At 43.1% G+C, this 22143-nt stretch overlaps 1 protein-coding gene across 1 annotated transcript in view; it reads left to right on the top strand.

Annotated features, from left to right (window-relative positions):
* WDR49 (WD repeat domain 49) overlaps positions 1–22143 on the top strand; it is a 101503-nt gene that overhangs the window by 16639 nt on the left and 62721 nt on the right. Inside the window, exons 6-7 of the mRNA XM_075864031.1 lie at positions 19851–19999; positions 20207–20440. Of these exons, the coding sequence (XP_075720146.1) occupies positions 19851–19999; positions 20207–20440 (383 nt within the window). The remainder of the gene's footprint in view (positions 1–19850; positions 20000–20206; positions 20441–22143) is intronic.

Genomic DNA, 22143 nt, shown 5'->3' with positions numbered 1-22143 from the left:
TAATCAGAAATACACTCAATACATTGTTAATGTGCTAAATTACTATTCTAGCTGCAAACGTCTGGTTTTTAATGCAATATCTACATAGGTGTATAGAGGCCGATTTCCAGCAACCATCACTCCAGTGTTCTAATGGTACATTGTGTTTGCTAACTGTGTTAGAAGGCTAATGGATGATTAGAAAACACTTGAAAACCCTTGTGCAATTATGTTAGCACCGCTGTAAACAGTTTTGCTGTTTAGAGGAGCTATAAAACTGACCTTCCTTTGAGCTAGTTGAGAATCTGGAGCATTACATTTGTGGGTAAGGTTAAACCCTAAAAATGGCTAGAAAAAGAGAGCTTTCATGTGAAACTCGACAGTCTATACTTGTTCTTAGAAATGAAGGCTATTACATGCAAGAAATTGCCAAGAAACTGAAGATTTCCTACAACGGTGTGTACTACTCCCTACAGAGGACAGCAGAAACAGGCTCTAACTAGAGTAGAAAGAGAAGTGGGAGGCCCCGCTGCACAACTAAGCAACAAGACAAGTACATTAGAGTCTCTAGTTTGAGAAATCGACGCCTCACAGGTCCTCAACTGGCAGCTTCATTAAATAGTACCTGCAAAACGCCAGTGTCAACGTCTACAGTGAAGAAGCGACTCCGGGATGCTGGCCTTCAGGGCAGAGTGGCAAAGAAAAAGCCATATCTGAGACTGGCTAATAAAAGGAAAAGATTAATATGGGCAAAAGCACACAGACATTGGACAGAGGATGATTGGAAAAAAGTGTTATGGACAGACGAATCGAAGTTTGAGGTGTTTGGATCACACAGAAGAACATTTGTGAGACGCAGAACAACTGAAAAGATGCTGGAAGAGTGCCTGACGCCATCTGTCAAGCATGGTGGAGGTAATGTGATGGTCTGGGGCTGCTTTGGTGCTGGTAAAGTGGGAGATTTGTACAAGGTAAAAGGGATTTTGAATAAGGAAGGCTATCACTCCATTTTGCAACGCCATGCCATACCCTGTGGACAGCGCTTGATTGGAGCCAATTTCATCCTACAACAGGACAATGACCCAAAGCACACCTCCAAATTATGCAAGAACTATTTAGGGAAGAAGCAGGCAGCTGGTATTCTATCTGTAATGGAGTGGCCAGCGCAGTCACCAGATCTCAACCCCATAGAGCTGTTGTGGGAGCAGCTTGACCGTATGGTACGCAAGAAGTGCCCATCAAGCCAATCCAACTTGTGGGAGGGCCTTCTGGAAGCATGGGGTGAAATTTCGCCCGATTACCTCAGCAAATTAACAGCTAGAATGCCAAAGTTCTGCAATGCTGTAATTGCTGCAAATGGAGCATTCTTTGATGAAAGCAAAGTTTGAAGGAGAAAATTATTGTTTCAAATAAAAATCATTATTTCTAACCTTGTCAATGTCTTGACTATATTTTCTAGTCATTTTGCAAGTTCATGTGATAAATATAAGTGTGAGTTTTCATGGGAAACACAAAATTGTCTGGGTGACCCCAAACTTTTGAACGGTTGTGTAACTCCAATCCGGGCCATTTAAGCCCTTCGATGTCAAGGTCAATAGTGACCGAGGCATCTGAGATGTTTGACAGAGGGAGGGAGTTCCCTATGTTAGTCCATCAGCTAAAAATAGTTCGCCATAGAAAAAATACATATTTGGTACCACTGCAATTCTAACGACACGTAGAATAAACTTAACTTGTTATTTTTACTGCACGGTAAAAAGTGAAGAAAAGAACACAAAAAAACAATGGTAGAGTTGCTGTTTTGCATTCCTCAAAAAAAGTATGAAAAAATGAATCAATAATTCATATGTACACCAACAATTTTACCAATAAAAACTACAGCCTTTCCCGCAAAAAAAACCAAGCCATTCCAATGGAAAACTGTAAATGGAAAAATAAAAAAAATATGGGTCTCGAAATGTTGTGACACAATAATGAATTTTATCCAGATTTTACTGTGCAAAAGTGCTAAAAAGTACTAAAAATACCGACCTATAGAATAAAGTAAATCTAATATTTTTACTGCGTGGTAAACAGCAGAAAAAAACCCTAAAAAATGTCGGAATTGCTGTTTATTTTATTATCGCTCCCAACAATGTATAGAAGCTTATTACAAATTATATGTACCCCAAAATGTGTCCATTGAAAAATACAACTTGGCCCACAAACATCAAGCCCTTATACAGCTTGATGGGGAAATAAAAAATTATGACTTTTGGAATGGTACGATAAAATTCCAAAAATGTTTGATCCTTAAAGAGGTATTCCCATCTCAGACACATATAGCATATCCACAGGATATGTTCAAGAGATCAGCAGCACAACCAGGTCAATTCTCACCAGTAGGAAAAAACAACTCCCCAATCATGGGTGGTGCATGCAGCAGAGAATACCCGGTCCAAGGGAAACAAATGTACACAAATTAAAGCAGAGAAACTGCAGCCCTCAGGATAATCCAACGAAAATGTGTTTTATTCACCAAGCATAAAAACACTTGCAACATTTCAACCCAACTCAGGTCTTTATCAAGCATGATAAAAGCTTAATGCTAGATAAAGACCCGTGTTGGGTTGAAACGTTGCAAGTGTTTTTATGCTTGGTGAATTAGGCCTCATTTACACAAGCGTGTGCGTTCTGCGCACGCAAAAAAACGCAGCGTTTTGCGTGCGCAAAAGGCACTTGACAGCTCCGTGTGTCATCCGTGTATGATGCGCGGCTGCGTGATTTTCGCGCAGCCGCCATCATAGAGATGAGGCTAGTCGACGTCAGTCACTGTCCAGGGTGCTGAAAGAGTTAACTGATCGGCAGTAACTCTTTCAGCACCCTGGACAGTGAATTCCGATCACAATATACAGCAACCTGTGAATAAAAAAAAGACGTTCATACTTACCAAGAAGTTCCTGCTTCCTCCAGTCCGGTCTCCCGGCCGTTGCCTTGGTGACGCGTCCCTCTCTTGACATCCGGCCCCACCTCCCTGGATGACGCGGCAGTCCATGTGACTGCTGCAGCCTGTGATTGGCTGCAGCCTGTGCTTGGCCTGTGATTGGCTGCAGCTGTCACTTGGACTGAATTGTCATCCCGGGAGGTCAGACTGGGAGTTATCGGTAAGTCAGAACTTCTTTTTTTTTTTTACACGTCTTGTATATTGTGATCAGAAGTCACTGTCCAGGGTGCTGAACCAGTTTAACTCTTTCAGCACCCTGGACAGTGACTGTCTCCTGACGTCGCGTACCGGAACATTTTTTGCCGTGTTCGGTCAAAACGAGTTCGGCCGAACCCGGTGAAGTTCGGTTCGCTCATCTCTAAGACACTCCGTTTGGATGTTTGTAAACAGAAAAGCACGTGGTGCTTTTCTGTTTACATTCAGAGTTTGACAGCTCTTGCGCGAATCACGCAGTTCGCACGGAAGTGCTTCCGTGCGACCTTCGTGGTTTTCACGCACCCATTGACTTCAATGGGTGCGTGATGCGCGAAAAACTCAGAAATTTAGAACATGTCGTGAGTTTTTTTCAGCGCACTCACGCTGAGCAAAACTCACAGACTGTCTGCATGCCCCCATAGACTTGTATAGGTCCGTGCGACCCGCGTGAAAAGCACGCGCGTCGCACGGACGTATATCACGTTCGTGTAAATGAGGCCTAAAACACATTTTCGTTGGATTATCCTGAGTGCTGCAGTTACTCTCTTCAATTTATGTCCACAGGCTATGCCACAAAAATTCCCACCTCTGGGACCTGCACCTATTTCTAGAATAGCGCCCAATGCGTCCTACCTTCTGTCGCTGAACTCCGGCAACTGATTGATGAGGTGGCCTGATTTTCTGGAAACAGCCAAGCATTTTTTTGCTACGCTGTTTCCGGAACTCTCATAGAAGTTTATGGAAGTGACAAAACCAGCATAGCGCAGCAAGCCATGCTGTTTGTGGAACTTGGGAGCTACAGAAACAACATTGCTCAATGTAGTATTCTTTTTTTTAACTTCTATACGCTTCTATTAGAGTTCCAGAAACACCGTAGCAGAATATGTTCAGCTGTTTCCGTAAAATCCAGCTAACCTTGTAGGGCAGGGGTCAGTGGAGTCCATTCTAGGAATATGTGTGGGACTTGCACCTATCGGACATTTATGACATATTCTGTGGATAGGCCATAAATGTCAAAGATGGGAATACCCCTCTAAGGTCCAGAATAGGCCAGATCTTAAGGGGTTAAGTAGTGATCCTTCATTGCCTCCACTACACAGAGCAGATCCATATTCTCACTAAGACTGTAGAAATTGTAGGTGCCATAGAGAGTCTACATCTCTGTTCTCTACTAAATTAAATATGTGGTGAAACATGCAATAGAACAGAGGCCACAAATTTTGACAGGATTATTTCGTCCTGTGACGTCATTACTGCCCTGACAGCGGCTCTAGGGTACACATTTATCTAGTCAACTTTAATATGATTAAAATTTGTCCATGCAAATAGAATTGAAAACCATTTCTGTAAGTTTATGACGTCTATAAAAATGTAATCAAATTTGGATAAAAAACAAATTCTTACAACGGCGCAAGAATTCTCAGATTGTTGCTATAGCAACTACATTTTATTTAAACTTCATTATATACGCCTTACTCTAGGCAAAACTGAGGTGCCTGTGGTCTGGATGTAACTATAATGATTAGCATGTACAAGGTGTGCTTGACATTTCTAGCGAGCTAGATGCAGCTATATATTTTGGCTATACATGGGACTAAGAGGTTTGATTTCACTAAAAGCATTGGAAAGACAGCTGATAAGATTTATGGCCACATATACTCTAAAAAGAATTGACTGCTGAGATGATGGAAAACAAAGCTGTGCAACATACATAATAACAGAATTACATATCCCAGTCCTATAATTACATAGTTTGCATCCGCACAAGAAAGTTGAGTAAATGTAGGCATATTACTTTATCCTAGCACCCCACTTCACTTTTGTATATTTTAAATGGAATCTATTGTTAGAAAATTCAATATTATATGTTAAACATAATTAAAAAAAATAAATAAATTGGTATTGTTTTTTTTCATTTTCATTGTCACTTACCATATTACAGTTTTCACGCTGGCCATTGATACCTCACAATATACTGACACAATACATCACTTTTCAGCAGTCATCTCATAATCATCACATGCAGGTTTATAATGAAAGGTGTAACACCTGTATGTATAAATAAACAAGTAAATAAATATACAGTGAAGGAAATAAGTATTTGATCCCTTGCTGATTTTGTAAGTTTGCCCACTGTCAAAGACATGAACAGTCTAGAATTTTTAGGCTAGGTTAATTTTACCAGTGAGAGATAGATTATATTAAAAAAAAAAAAAAAAAATCACATTGTCAAAATTATATATATTTATTTGCATTGTGCACAGAGAAATAAGTATTTGATCCCTTTGGCAAACCAGACTTAATACTTGGTGGCAAAACCCTTGTTGGCAAGCACAGCAGTCAGACATTTTTTGTAGTTGATGATGAAATTTGCACACAAGTTAGATGGAATTTTGGCCCACTCCTCTTTGCAGATCATCTGTAAATCATTAAGATTTCGAGGCTGTCGCTTGGCAACTCGGATCTTCAGCTCCCTCCATAAGTTTTCGATGGGATTAAGGTCTGGAGACTGGCTAGTTGCCTTGGCTGTATGTTTCGGGTCATTGTCGTGCTGGAAGACCCAGCCACGAGCCATTTTTAATGTCCTGGTGGAGGGAAGGAGGTTGTCACTCAGGATTTGACAGTACATGGCTCCATCCATTCTCCCATTGATGCGGTGAAGTAGTCCTGTGCCCTTAGCAGAGAAACACCCCCAAAACATAATGTTTCCACCTCCATGCTTGACAGTGGGGACAGTGTTCTTTGGGTCATAGGCAGCATTTCTCTTCCTCCAAACACGGCGAGTTGAGTTAATGCCAAAGAGCTCAATTTTAGTCTCATCTGACCACAACACCTTCTCCCAATCACTCTCAGAATCCTCCAGACGTTCATTTGCAAACTTCAGACGGGCCTGTACATGTGCCTTCTTGAGCAGGGGGACCTTGCGGGCACTGCAGGATTTTAATCCATTACGGCATAATGTGTTACCAATGGTTTTCTTGGTGACTGTGGTCCCGGCTGCCTTGAGATCATTAACAAGTTCCCCCCGTGTATGTTTCGGCTGACCTCAGGATCAAGGATACCCCACGAGGTGAGATTTTGCATGGAGCCCCAGATCGATGTCGATTGACAGTCATTTTGTATGTCTTCCATTTTCTTACTATTGCACCAACAGTTGTCTCCTTCTCACCCAGCGTCTTACTTATGGTTTTGTAGCCCATTCCAGCCTTGTGCAGGTCTATGATCTTGTCCCTGACATCCTTAGAAAGCTCTTTGGTCTTGCCCATGTTGTAGAGGTTAGAGACAGACTGATTAATTGAGTCTGTGGACAGGAGTCTTTTATACAGGTGACCATGTAAGACAGCTGTCTTTAATGCAGGCACCAAGTTGATTTGGAGCGTGTAACTGGTCTGGAGGAGGCTGAACTCTTAATGGTTGGTAGGGGATCAAATACTTATTTCTCTGTGCACAATGCAAATAAATATATATAATTTTGACAATGTGATTTTCAGTTTTTTTTTTTTTATATAATCCATCTCTCACTGGTAAAATTAACCTAGCCTAAAAAATTCTAGACTGTTCATGTCTGTGACAGTGGGCAAACTTACAAAATCAGCAAGGGATCAAATACTTATTTCCTTCACTGTATATATATATATATATATATATATATATATATATATATATATATATATATATACATACATACACACACACACAATTAGAAAAAAAACTGATGAGAAAAACAGTTACATGTTTTAGTATGTATTTTAATTTGGAAAAAAACCAACAATGCTCTATCTTTAAAAAAAATGTTTTTTTAAAAAGTGTCCTGTCACAAAGTGAACCTTCACTTTTGCTAAAATACTAAGTAATTGCATTATGCCCCTTTATCTAATGTACTTTTTATAGCCTAATTGGTTCTGCCTCAAGCGGGAGTAATCTGAACCTAGAACAGGCAGACATAAAGAGTTGAATTTTCATTTGATTGCCTTTAAGATGGACAGCGTATGAACATATCTCAGAACATTTGTGTGGTCAATCCCAAAAACTTTTGCGACACAGACATCCATAGTAATTAGACAATATACAATTTTTATGGGATTATGCATGAGGAACAGCCCAAAAATCCAACATATCCAACCTAATTTGCTAAAAAATCCAAATAACTATTATGGTCAATTAGTATGGGCCCCATTAGAGACCAACGGCATACTACATATCACTGTTTATGACAGTCTATGTCTGCATATGTTTATACAGGTTGGCATATAAAACAGTTTATAGCCTGGATCTAGGTTGAGTTGTATTGAGAATGAGGAAAGGGGGATTTAAATCCCCCCAGCTGTCGTTTTCTATGATGAAATGACCTAATATTTTACTAAAGTTCCCCCAAAAGTGGAGGTGCACTTTAATTAAAGGAGTTGTCAGACAACAGAAAATGTTCCTAATTGGTTAGGAAATGTAAAATGGAGACATTTACTAATATACTTTCACTTTCAAAACGGCAAGGATGTCCAGATTTCCCTGTCCTGTGATGTGGCCCCGCAAGTGGAGCGGTTCCCCTTAGTTGTGATGTGCCGACACAGCTTCAGGATTAAGGGAGCTCCCGCCCACCTCTCTGTGTGTTGGTGATGTGATGAAGGGCTGGCTGCCTTGCTCAGTTCATTAGATAAGCCAGCCCCATTTCTGTCACGGCTAATACACAGTAGCTTTATGTCCAGTCTGCAATTGTGTCTTTTCCTCCTGCTCTCCTTATCTGTCAGCTCCCTTCCCGCTGTATGTGAGGATCAGGTAGTGTCACAATGTTGGCGGACCAATAGCGTAAATCCAGACCCCAAAGATACCGAATATTGATGAGAGACTAAAGATAGACAAATTGAAGTTTTAAAACCTTCTGTTTCAGATATTATTGTATGCCTCTTCATATTTATGTTAAAGATAGAATACATTAGGGAATTGCTTCTTTTAGCCACAGGATTGGACTGATAATGACCTGATGTGCCACATGCGGACTGTGCCTACTTAGGGCACGTTCAGACGTGGGAGAGGTTTTCTGCTGCAAATGGTGCAGATTTGGGGCAATTACGCAACGACTCTGCACCAATATTTGCATATTGGACAGGTAATTCAGACGTTGCAGATATCACAGCGGACTTGCCACAGATTTCAGTTTTTGCATTGCAAAGGCTGAATTGCGAAGTGAAATTCCGCTTCTTCTCCGCAACAGACAGTGCATGCTGCGGAGGGAAAATTCCGCCTATGGTCCGCAGTGGAGTTTTCCGCAACGTCTGAACTAACTTTCCTAAAAATGTATTGAAACAAATGTAAAAAACGTTCCCTGGAGAATTCCACTGCGGACTGTCTGCAGCGGAATTCCACAGCAATTCCGCCATGTCTGAACCTGCCCTTATGAGTCTGCAGAGCAACTGCATGGAATTAACTTGTATATCATTATCAGTACACTTCTATGTGGGAGCTTTCTATAAAGAAGTTTCTGCAATGGGGGAGCTATTAAAACCAAAAGATAACACTAGACTTCTGGTGCATCTACAACTATATAGAAATTCGAAGAGATTTATCCATTGTTATTTGTTCATTGGGATAATATTTTAACACCCTTTCATACCCTACACTCTGTACTGAGCCAAAAATGATGAATAAATACATATAGCCTGAATGTGTTATCTGCCTGCTGCTCTGGAGCAGCATTGTGTTCTTTCCTGATTTATAGCTGGCCATATACAGTATATACTAATATAATGAATAGCTGCCGCAGGTCAGCATCCCGCTTGGGTGCACTCTTGCAGTGTCCATGTTCTCCTATTATTTTGACCAAGCAATGTGAGAATATTTCCATGAATGTGTTTTGTTTGGGCAGAGATAATGTCCTTATAAATGCTGATGCTGGGCTTCAATGTTTGCAACCTTTAGCATTCAAAGCTCATTGTGGCTTAGGCGTTAATTACAGGGCTTCATTGTGCAGCAACCACGAGGAAGAGCTTCCCAGGAGGATGGGAGCAGTAGTGAAGTGCACGGTGTATGGCCTGAGGTATCTGTAGGAATCTCTACCTCTCCTCCCTCGCTCCTTCTCGGGCTGGCACAGTGACAGGGGGGCTGCACTATGGATGATGGTGGTGATAGTCTTTTCCCCCGTAGCAACTCCCGTGATGGTGGTAGTAGTATGTGTGCGCCTGGCAAGGTGGTATGTGGGGTGCCCTTGATGTTATGCAGTGCAGGGACCAGACGACACAGGGGATTTGAATAACTCACGTTTACTGAAGAACTTTATACAGTCTTCCAAAATGGAGGCACGTTATCTTCTGTCCACTTCAACAGTTGAGGGGAAGAAGGGACCAGTGGGTGACCAATGAGGGTTTCAATTGTCCAGCTATATCTAGAAATCATTCACTTTTCCAGCAGCGTGTGTAATAAATGAACTCACTTTTCTCAGTGATGAGGGTTGTAGTTGAGTGACTTGATAGACACTTCTTATATTAATTGAGGCGTGCGGCAGAACCGGTAACAGCGCCAGCAGGAGTTCTGAGGCCCAATATTATATAGACTTCTCCTCAGAAACAGACAGACAGCTTTTCAGCTAAATAATACTTGCTGTGGTGATGATAGAGATGATATGCTGGTTACAATCTCCTTACTGTTCCTCCTCTTGCATTGGGCTGCAGGTGCTGAGACCTGTTGCCAGTTGAAAGGATTGTATTAATCTGCTGTGTCAGAGCAGCTAGCAGACATGTCTGTCTCCTCACAGACACGACCCGACTCCTCTGTGTAGACTGTGAGACAGCGTCAGAGTGAGGCTCTAGGGCTCTAGCCAGGCTCCACCCCCTTTTCAAACAATGCTAGATGTACAATGCACCCTCTAGTGGCTCCCCACTGATACCTTCATCCTTCTCTTCAGCTGGTGAACATCACACTGTGTGAAAAATAATAAAGACATGTAAAACACATACAATGCATGACATACAAATAACAGGGAACCAGAAGGGTATCTTCTGGGATGCTGCATAACTCCCGGACTTAAGACAAGACGTCCTCGTCGTTTTCTTGGATATGAACAGCCTAAAAGATGTAAAAAGGGTTAACATGAAATGCAAACATCTTAATAACATTGTATTCCTGTATTCTTGACTCTCGAAGGGGGAATAGGGGCGAAGAGTTCTTCTGTAACAGTTGGAAGAGGAGGGGCAGAAGTCTCAAGTCAAGATGAGCGGCAGTGTCCAACAGTTTATGGCACTTAGGATATGAGGGGCTCTGGTACGTCAGAGTCTATGGGGATATTCCCTCTTGAACGTAACAAGGGTTGGTAGGCTTCGGCCTAACTTGGATAGGAATAAATGAAGAAATGAAGAAGGGGCTCTAGAACATAAGAGTCTTTCTTGTTCCCTACTTGCAATTATATTCAATCCCTATAGCGAACTGGTTTCACTCCTTTAGTGGTTCTCTCTGATCTCCTGACAGGTTCAGGTACAACAACAGCAGGTACATGATGTGATCTGTCCTCTGTGTGAGTTGTAGACACTGTAGGTGTAGGATCAGGTGCAAGGAATGACAAAATTGGGGTAAACCACCAACTCAGTGGGTTCTTTATGTCCAAGTGTTGCTCTTGAGTTGAGGACTCAGTAGTTGTTGCTTCAATAGCTTCAGTTACTTCTGGTAGATCAATTGCAACTGGTTCTTCAATTGATATTTCCTGTTCAATGGTAGGCAACTGTTGATCTAGTAGGCACAGTTTAAGCCTGTTACGGTGGACAATTTGCGGTTGTTTACCATCTCTTTGGATCTCATAGATATCTGTTCCTTGGTATGGGACAGCCTTGATGGTATAAGGGATTCTTTCCCACTTAGTGTCCAATTTGCTGGTTCTTTGAAAGTTTTTCAACCAGACAAGGTCTCCAACTTGAAAGGGTTTAGCATTAGCATGTTGGTCATAATCATGCTGTTGCTTCTTTCTCGCTTCTTCCATCCTAGCTTCAACAATTTCATTTGCATCAGCCATGCGTCTTTGGTGTTCACTCACCCACTCTGTGGTTGGTAGAGGGTTCAAGTCATCTGGAACGGACACATTCAATGAAATGTCTGAAGGCAGCTTTCCTTGTCTTCCGAACAATAGGAAGTATGGGGTGTAACCTGTGGAGGCTTGCATAGTGTTGTTGTAGATGTACACCAACTCAGGCAAATGATTTGGCCAGACAGCTCTCTGATGAGGCGGTAAAGTTCTGAGCATCTCAATCAGAATCTGGTTCATCTTCTCACACAACCCATTTCCTTGGGGATGGTAAGCGGTTGTTCTTAGTTTCTTACAGTTGTACAGCTGACAAAGTTCCTGAAATAGTTGGGATTCAAATGCAGAACCTCTATCTGTCAAGATCTTCTCAGGACAGCCATAGGGTAGAAGGAAAGTTTTTAGGAAGACTGCAGCGGTGGTCTTTGCTGTCAAGTCCTTTACTGGTACTGCGACTGTGAATTTGGTGTAATGGTCGATGATGGTCATGGCATAGGTGTATCCTGTTCTACTTGGCTCCATTTTCACATGGTCGATGGCCACGATCTCCAGCGGTCGATGACTCACGATAGGATGCAGAGGGGCCTTTTGGTTTGGCTTCTCTCCTCTGGCTAAGGCACAAGCAGTACATTCTTGACACCATTTCTCGACATCACCTCTAATTCCGATCCAATAGAATCTTCTGCGAATTGTAGCTTCTGTCTTTTGAACTCCAAAGTGTCCAGACTTGTTGTGGTATGCCTCAAGGACAACTTTGGCATCTCTCCTTGGGATGACAATTTGGTGCAGCCGATTACTGGTGATGGGATCCAGCACTCTCCTCAGCAGCAGACCATTCTCTTCAAAGAGACGTTTCCTTTGTCTCCAAAGGCGAAGTAGTTCTGGGTCTGTGTTGCCTCGGCGGATTCTAATGGGTATTTTTTTGGTATCCAGGTAGTCTAGGATATCTCCAATCACTCTGCTCTCAGCTTGCAACAGGGCCCATTGTTCTTGTTCTGGTGACTGCTTCTTGGCCTGTTGGGAAGAACAATGTACCTGGGTTTTGTTGTTGATAGCATCAGGATCTGCAAAGCGGTTGTAGAATGCAGGCATCTCTACTTCCTCTTTGTGGTTGTCATCATCAGGATTCTCCGGGTCTTCTCCTGTAGGCAGGCGGGACAAGGCATCCGCATTGATGTTGGACTTGCCTGTTCTGTATTTGACCACGAAGTTGTAATTTGCTAATCGTGAAGCCCATCTCTGTTCTAAGGCTCCCAGCCTTGCGGTGTTCAGGTGTGCTAGCGGGTTGTTATCTGTGAAGACAGTGAAGGAAGAAGCGGCAAGGTAGTCCTTAAACTTCTCTGTGACGGCCCAGACCAATGCAAGGAACTCCAGCTTGAAGGAACTATAGTTCTGATCGTTTCTTTCAGCTCCTTTGAGTGCTCTACTTGCATAGGCGATCACTCTTTCTTTGTCTCCTTGTTGTTGGGCCAGCACTGCACCAAGTCCTTGGTTGCTTGCATCTGTGTAAAGATGGAAGGGCAGGCTGTAATCTGGGTAGCCCAGAATGGGTGGTTCAGTCAATAATCTTTTCAGTAACTGGAAGGCAATTTCTTGTTCTTCTTTCCAGTTAATGGGAATTCTCCTCTTCAAGTGTTCTTTAGGGTGCCCCCTCAAGAGTTCTTGTAGCGGTTCAGCGATGCGGGCAAAATGAGGAATGAATCTCCGGTAGTACCCGGCAAATCCGAGAAAGCTTCTTACTTCCTTCACAGTGGTAGGTGTAGGCCAACTGTGGACAGCAGCTATCTTCTCAGGATCTGGCTTTATGCCTTCTGCGCTCACTATATGTCCCAAGTACTGGACTTGAGGTTGGAGGAGGTGACACTTGGAGGGTTTGATTTTTAAGCCATTTTTGGTTAGGACCTGGAACACTTCAGCTAGATGCTTGAGATGATCTTCATAGGACTTGGAGTAGACTATGACGTCATCCAGGTATAGGAGCACAGTCTCAAAGTTCCTGTGACCTAGGCATCTTTCCATCAGCCTTTGGAATGTTCCAGGAGCATTGCACAGTCCGAAGGGCATGCAATTGAACTCGAATAAGCCCATTGAGGTGGTGAAGGCTGTCTTCTCCCTATCAGCTGGAGACATTGGTACTTGCCAGTAACCACTTGTGAGATCCAGTGTAGAGAAGTAGGCAGCTGATCCCAGGGCTGTCAGAGATTCTTCAATCCTTGGAAGAGGATAGGCATCCTTGTGGGTAATGTTATTAATTTTTCTGTAATCCACACAGAAGCGAAGGTTGCCATCTTTCTTCCTGACAAGAACTAGTGGTGCAGCCCAGGGGCTGTGACTTTCTTGGATGACTTTAGCCTCTTTCATGTCGTGGACCATCTGCTTCACGTCTTGGTATAGGGCAGGTGGTATAGGCCTGTGTCTTTCCTTAATGGGAGGATGAGTACCAGTGGGAATAGTGTGCTCAATGTCTTTTGCTCTCCCATGGTCCAGAGGATGCTTACTGAAGGCTTCATGGTTATCCTGAGCCACTTCAAGTACTCCTTGGATCTGGTAGGCAGGTGTTGTTGCAGTTCCCACATGGATTTCTCCCCACCAGGGTGTTACTGGTGCTTCTTCTGACGTCTTTAGTTGCTGTGCAGCCTGTTTAGCGGTGACAGTTGGAATGTCCACCAGGTCTTGCACACTGAGTTGGGACAGCTGTGCTACAGGGTAGTACTTCCTCAGGGTTACTGAATGGTCTCCTAAGTTGAGAAGACGGATGGGTACTTTCCCTTCGACCACAGTCACTAAACTTCGGGCAGCCATAACCATTGGATGTTCATCTAGTGGTATTGGTTCCACTAGGGCTTGGTAGTCAAGTCCTTGTAGGCCTGAACGGGCCCGACACCATAGCAGTGTTTCTGTGCCAGGTTTTAGGGTTACTGGATGGTGGTCCTTGATGCGAGCTCTGCAGATCTCTCCTCTGGCGTTGGTGAATCGCTGTTGGGCAGCCAGTACACGGATGGTCTTGTGTATTACCTTCTGGGCAGCCTGGGAAGCCGTGGGGACGGATTGTCGTAGGGCCTCTAGCATTTCTCCATAGCAGTGCTTTAGGATGTTCATTCCCAGAATTACTGTGGGTTGTCCTTGATCTTTAACTTTGATCACGAGGACTCCTTGCTGAGGTAAGTGCACTCCTCCCACTTGGACAGTAGGCTCCCAGTACCCGTGCAGAGGTAGGGACTGGCCGTTGGTAGCGATGACGTCTAACCAGGCTTCTGGAGGTTGCATCAGGATCTCGCTACTCCAGTGTTGTTCAAAGGCGGCCTGCTGGATGGTTGTCACTTGGGATCCCGTATCCAGGAGGGCAGCAAATGGTACTCCATTGATGCGGATGGTAACTTCTGGACGAGGTCCGACAAACCGTGGCAGCCATTTTAGATCTTTGGGACCTATTATTTCTCCTCCCGAGGAATGGTCCTCTGCCTCGGGAGACGTCCGTTTAACGCCCAGCATTGACGTTCTTGGTGACCTATCTTATGGCAGTGTCTGCAGGCAGGTCTCCCATGTTCATCAAAGCGATCTGTCGACGTTTTGTTGGGACTATTGCGGTAGCCCTTGCTAGGACTATTTGGATAACTGTCTCTAGATGTTGGCAGCTCACATTTTACTGGAGAGCTGGCTTCTAGATTCTCCAGTCGTTGGCAGACTTGCTCCAGGCTTTTGGCAATAAGTTTCAGTTGATCTTGGTACTGATCTCCTCCAGCTGTGATTTGAGCCTGTGTAGCCTGGTAGGTGATGGGCTTGCAAGGTGTTGGATGTGGTGCTACTGGGGCAGGTTCCTCTTCTGCCTCTTTAAGAGGGGTGGTAGCCCTGACTGTTCTTCTTCTGGGCCTTCTTTCTAGTACCTCTATGGCCAGTTCTTTAAACTCATGGAAGGTGCTGTCAGGGTTCTGGACGGACATCATTTGTAGTTGATGACTCATGGAATCTGAGGCGACTCCTTCAATGAACTGCTCCCTCAGGATTCTGTCTGCTTTTTCAGCCTCATGGGGGTCGGCTTGTATCATGGCCCTCATGGTCTCCTGTAAGGAAAGAGCAAAATTTCGGAGTGTCTCACCTGGTTGCTGAACTCTGTCCATGAACCTCATCCTGAGCTCAGAGATGGATTTGGGCTCAAAGGTGGTACGTAGCTGGACCAGGATCTGATCCACAGCCTTCTTTTGGATACGTGGCCAGGACTCCACTTCTTTTAGGGCCACATCTTGTAGTTGTCCCATTAAGATCTCTACCTTCTGTTCTTCTGGAATGGGGTAGAGGCGGAACATGGCAAGCATCTTTTTTCTAAAGTCTTTTAAGGTGTGTGGTTCACCTTTGTAGTGGGGCAGCCATGGGGCCCCATGATAGTAGGGCATGGACAGCGGCATGATGCAGGGTGCTGCAGCAGGTGTTGTTCTTTCTGTCATGGCCGGTGTAGTGACCGTGCTGAGACCGGGCTCTTCCGTGTCACTTGAGTCCGACATTGTTACTGTCCCTTTAAATTTTTCCAATGTCTATTATTGGCGCTCCCGGACTTTTAACTGAGTCGGGGGTCTTGTTAAAGGTGCTCCCGGACTTTTTATTGGGTCCGGAGTGATGTCCAGGATGCTCCCGGGCTTTTTATTGGGCACCGGTGGTGGTACAGCAGGGGTTAACTTGATGGCCAATTGAATCGGGACTCACCGATGGTATGCTGTTTCTTCCCTCTGGGCTGTACTTTGTTACCGGGCTGTTCCGTTGCTCTCCTGTGATGTTTTTGGGAGAGTTGCTGGTTGCAGGGGATCCGCGGTGGAGGTGCTGTGCAGAGGCTTCACTCATCCAAGATGGCGGCGCCTAGCAGTTTTCGGCCGTTCCCTCTTGCCTGTGCTGGATATTGTGAGTTCCTATAATCATCCAGATGGTGGCGCTAGACTGGCGCCGCAGGTTAACCTGTCTGGAGCGGGTAAATGGAACTGAGACGCAGCAGTTTGTGAGGTAAAATGGCGGATTAACCCCTTTTGGGCTGGAACTGCCGGGAAACAGTGATTTTAACCCCTTTTGGGGCTGAAATAGTCTCTTGCAGCTGCGGTTGCAGCTTTGTACGGTGGGGACCAGGGCTTTGGGACAAAGTCTCTCTGGTTTGGGGCCCACATGAGATTTAAACGTATCCTGTTCGTGACGCCAAAGTTTATATGCAGCAACCACGAGGAAGAGCTTCCCAGGAGGATGGGAGCAGTAGTGAAGTGCACGGTGTATGGCCTGAGGTATCTGTAGGAATCTCTACCTCTCCTCCCTCGCTCCTTCTCGGGCTGGCACAGTGACAGGGGGGCTGCACTATGGATGATGGTGGTGATAGTCTTTTCCCCCGTAGCAACTCCCGTGATGGTGGTAGTAGTATGTGTGCGCCTGGCAAGGTGGTATGTGGGGTGCCCTTGATGTTATGCAGTGCAGGGACCAGACGACACAGGGGATTTGAATAACTCACGTTTACTGAAGAACTTTATACAGTCTTCCAAAATGGAGGCACGTTATCTTCTGTTCACTTCAACAGTTGAGGGGAAGAAGGGACCAGTGGGTGACCAATGAGGGTTTCAATTGTCCAGCTATATCTAGAAATCATTCACTTTTCCAGCAGCGTGTGTAATAAATGAACTCACTTTTCTCAGTGATGAGGGTTGTAGTTGAGTGACTTGATAGACACTTCTTATATTAATTGAGGCGTGCGGCAGAACCGGTAACAGCGCCAGCAGGAGTTCTGAGGCCCAATATTATATAGACTTCTCCTCAGAAACAGACAGACAGCTTTTCAGCTAAATAATACTTGCTGTGGTGATGATAGAGATGATATGCTGGTTACAATCTCCTTACTGTTCCTCCTCTTGCATTGGGCTGCAGGTGCTGAGACCTGTTGCCAGTTGAAAGGATTGTATTAATCTGCTGTGTCAGAGCAGCTAGCAGACATGTCTGTCTCCTCACAGACACGACCCGACTCCTCTGTGTAGACTGTGAGACAGCGTCAGAGTGAGGCTCTAGGGCTCTAGCCAGGCTCCACCCCCTTTTCAAACAATGCTAGATGTACAATGCACCCTCTAGTGGCTCCCCACTGATACCTTCATCCTTCTCTTCAGCTGGTGAACAGCACACTGTGTGAAAAATAATAAAGACATGTAAAACACATACAATGCATGACATACAAATAACAGGGAACCAGAAGGGTATCTTCTGGGATGCTGCAATTGTTTTTGGAATATAAGGTGGCTCACAGAAAAGCGTTTGATCCTTTGTAATCTTCTTGAGAAAATGTTTAAACCAAGCTTTGCCTTGTCTATTTGCCATATAACGGCAATATTTCGTCGTTTACTTTGCCTTTTGCATGCATGGTGTGTAATGCATTATGTACATTACAAGGATTTATATTCGCTGCTCTCTGACCTCTCCATTGGGTACTAGTGGGATTTATGTACGCTTTTACTGTTTAGTAATTCTGCATTATGCTCAGACATTGACTTATGTGTATACTGATGTGTACTGTTCTCGACTGCACACATAGTTGTGTAAAGCATTGTGTACCTAGGTTCTATCTGTCATTTTTCTAGATCTCTAAATTTTAAAGGGAAATCCTACAATTAGGATTGTTTTGAAAATTGAATACTGTAGCTCCGCCCTGTGCCAAGTTATCAATGTTTGAAGCTACAGAATAGAAGATCTGCTGTCCTTGTGTGGGAATAAAAACACTTCTGTTATGCCAGTGGCCGTGGAATGCCGACATTCCCCTCCCGCTGGCGGCTGTGGCCACCAGCTGGACTATGCTGACTGGCGCCCGTCTCCCCCAAGTTGCCGATGACCCCTGAGCTTTGTCAGGCAGTAAGCCAATCTGCTTGTAGGGTGCGCGTGCTCTGACGGTCTCTTAAAGGGCCAGCGTGCACATCAGTAGAAGTGTCCCCAGCCTATCCCTGGATACCCTGGTCTATTGAAGGAAATCTGCCCACTATCTCAGTGCCAGAGCAATGTTGCTACTAATCCAATGTTAGCCAAAGGTTTCATATCCCGTTTTCTGAATCTTGTGTCCGTGACTAGTCCTATATACTACGTCCTGTATCCTGAGTTCTGTGTCCATGACCAGTCCTGTATCCTGTGTCTATGACCAATCCTGTATCCTGAGTCCTGTGTCTGTAACCAGTCCTGTATCCAGTATCCTGAGTCAAGTAATCCGGCATCAACCTGCTTCCAGTAATCCGCACCAGCCTGCTTCCAGTAATCCGGCACCAGCCTGCTTCCCGTAATCCGGCACCAGCCTGCTTCCAGTAATCCGGCACCAGCCTGCTTCCCGTAATCCGGCACCAGCCTGCTTCCAGTAATCCGGCACCAGTCTGCTTCCAGTGATCTGACACCAGCTTGTATCCGCTACCTGCTATCTGACTGTGTCCAGCTGCCACCAAAGTAGCATCTACCTGTGACTGTATTACACCTGTCTGGCCAGCAGCTACTCCGTTGCAGTGGAGTAGCCCAGTGGATCCACAACCCCATTGGCGTTACAGCTTCTACACCTTGGCTCTGGTGAACAGTATCATCATAGGGATAGTATGTAGATTCAGATCTCTATTCATATCACTGTCCACAACAGCAACTGTTCAAGCCAGTAGGATGTAAAAATGGAGTTGTAACTGATACAATATCCCTATAGCAAGTCATATAAAACCTGCATAGAAATGTATCTCACAGGCAGACTCTAACTTCAATAGCTCCTACCTTTTACAGTAATCTTAGTGTAGGGATCCATCTGAATGAGGCAACCATTTCATGGCAGATGCGCTCACAATTTGTTTAAAATGTGCATTAAGAACTTTACATTTAGGCTGGGATCTCGTGTCGCGGTTTAAACAGCAAAATGGTGCAGTTTTGTCTTGATTTGCAGCAAAAAATGCAGTTAAACCGTGAGCTTCCAGCCTTGAAGTATAGCATATATAGCAATAGAATTTGAAATTATTTAAATATTCAATGTTTGCATATTACATCATTTTGTGCTTGTTTTCTTATGTATTGCAGTTCATATGTAGTGAAATAGACCTGTCATACTTATGCCTGCCAATTTTTATATGGTGACCATAGCTTTGTACTTTGTAGACAGGTATAAATTTGTACTGTCAAATACACAAAACAGAAGATGGGGAGATTTAACAATAGTGTTGTAAGATGAATTTAGGTGTTGCCAAAAATTACACATATTGTGCCCTATTTATAAAAACTGTGCATGTGGCATAAAATATTTAGCGCAGCTCACTAGGCATGTTAGATACTCTTCTCCTTATTCTACATCTTGGCTGCTGTACTAGTCCACCAACATTTTTCACTTTCAAATCCTGCACATCTTTAATAAATATAGTGCACTTTAAGACTTCTCTTAGCCACACACATTTCTCTCAACCCTATTCAAAACTGTTGAAGTAGGCATACAAATGTCAAATAAATTTAGGTCACATCATGTAATACTTGTTTGGCACATTTTGCATAGCATTCTGACTCATTTTGCCTAGTAAATATTCTCCAACGACTTTGCATGCTTTAACAAATAGGCAACAATGCAGACTAGTTTATGGGATAGTGATAATGAATGTATGCATAACATCAAGTATAGATGGGAAGTCTACAGCCTTTGTTACCATCAGATTACTCAATTTATCATTTTTTTTTTAATCATAGCTACTGCTGGAATTGATCACAAGATTTGTCTATGGAATCCATATGTTGTCTCCAAGCCCACTGGAATACTTCAAGGCAACATGGCCAGTGTGATAACTGTCAAATTCATTGCAAGCCGCAAACAGCTATTCAGCTTTTCTAAAGACAAGGTGAGAATGGCTCGTAATAGTAGTAGGTAATGTGTAGGCAATATGTGTATACACACATTATATTAGAATATTTTGCTTTGTTACTGTTTTACTGAATCGTTTTTTTCCTCCCATCCTCACGTCTTCAGTATTGTATATGTTCATGAGACTACAGCTCTGTGAAATACAGTCATGTGATTTACAACTGCAGTATATAATATCTTGCAGGTTTTGAGGGTCTGGGACATTCATCATCAGGTTTGCATACAACGTATAGCTGGAATCTTCCCCAAAACACTGGAATTTCAATTGTCCTTCTATTTCTATGAACCCCACGGACGTCTATTTCTGTCCTTTAATAATCATTTGTCAGTACTGGAGATGAAAAAGGAGGCCAGTAAAAGAGATACAAGTCATGAGAAGCCAGTGACGTGTGTGCTGTACAACTCGACATTCACGCAGGTACATTTTAACTCCATAAATCAAATGTTCTTAAAATCTAGTGGTGAGATTAAATTAGAGTCGATTTAGCACATCACAATAAGATCACTTACATCAATAGTATATATTGGATTAAAGGGTTGTCTGCTTTGGACAAATTCGTTCTTGTTAGAAAGGTCTTTTAAGAATAAACAATTTACAAAGCGTCTGCCTGCTGGGTCCCACAGCGATCACCAGTAATCTGTAGGAAAACCTGGCAGCAAGTGTTCAATTTCTCTGCAGTGCCACCACAGGGGAAATTAAGCATTACACAGTGCCCATTCAAATCAATGAGCACTGTGTGTAATTCAAGACAGCTCCTCCAGAGCATGAGAGGTTCTTAGTAACCATTTTCTACTCTGAGCAAGAGATGAGGATCTTAAACAGAAGATCTCCCTCTATGAACTGAGAATTCCAAAATCGGTTATATGAAAATGTTTTTTTCTAAACTGGACAACCCCTTTAAGGACTCATGCACACTGCTGTATTACGGAACTGTGTTGTATGGATTTGTAATACAGTATTCATAGCGTAAGGGAGTGTTGTGAGCATGCTCTGTGATATAAGGTAACTGTCTCCAGTGTATAAAGCAGAAGCTGATAAGTGACAGTCTTTTGTAAGCACTTGGTGTCCAGTGTAAAGACATGGCACAATACTTTTAGAAGCTTTTATATACATATATTGACATAGGAAAATAATAAAAATAAACATCACCCAAAAAAATAAAAAAAATAAGGCATTTTTATTTCAGTTTTCATATAATGCGGTTTTTAGCTGTGCAGGTGTAGTACATGATTTCAATGTGCTTCACCTGCAATAGCCGCACGTCCTATAAACGCATTGCAAAATAGCGACAATTTGCGGTAAAAAAGCGTTCGGTTTTTACAATGCGTTTTTCCCGGCAAGTAAGAAGCACATGAAAATCGCAAGAAAACTGCAAAAAACAAAAACAAACAAACAAACAAACCGTAAAATGCGATCAAACGCCCTATGGTATCCCAGACAAGCACAAAAACTTGATTTTAAAAAGATGTCATTTTATGATAGATTTCCTCGCAGGTGGAATTGCTCTTTAATATTTTCTTCAGTTGTTTTCTTTTTTATTCTTAGTGAAACCAGATTAATCTCATGTAAAATAAGATAAACGTGTTGTATGACTTACAAACTAGTTAGTTCTTCATCAGGCTTATGAGTGCTATAGCGGGTGTACGTGCTGTTCAACATGTGTTTGAAAATCTCTCCTGAATTCTGTTTTAATATATACGCAACATTTTACATTTTTACTACTCCAGAGTAAAATAGTATCTAAAATTGTGGTTCTTCACTCATGTTGTGCCCAGCAAAATAATTAAACTGATGTCAAATGCAGTAAGATAAACATTTTTGTACTAGCGTCTTAATTTACTACAGATTATGTGATTATCCAAGTGAATGATTCCATAAAGTTTTTGCACACAGTGCAGCAATTCAATTAGGTTGTATTCTTTTTTTATATACGATTTGAAAGCTGTTTTCATTTGAAGTAGTGACAAAGGGACTTTTCTGAAACTTAATGACTGCTTTACTAGTTTAAAACATTTAAGCCTATTGTCTTTTTAACTACCAAAATATATGGGTTATAGAAAAGGGTCCTAAATTTATCATAACCGTTGTACATATAAAGTTAAAGAGAAATTCTATTTTCT

Source organism: Rhinoderma darwinii, chromosome 4 (assembly GCF_050947455.1).
Source record: "Rhinoderma darwinii isolate aRhiDar2 chromosome 4, aRhiDar2.hap1, whole genome shotgun sequence".
Lineage (NCBI taxonomy): Eukaryota > Metazoa > Chordata > Amphibia > Anura > Rhinodermatidae > Rhinoderma > Rhinoderma darwinii.
The sequence above is the reverse complement of the archived record's forward strand: the minus strand, read 5'-3'. Positions and strand labels throughout refer to the sequence as shown.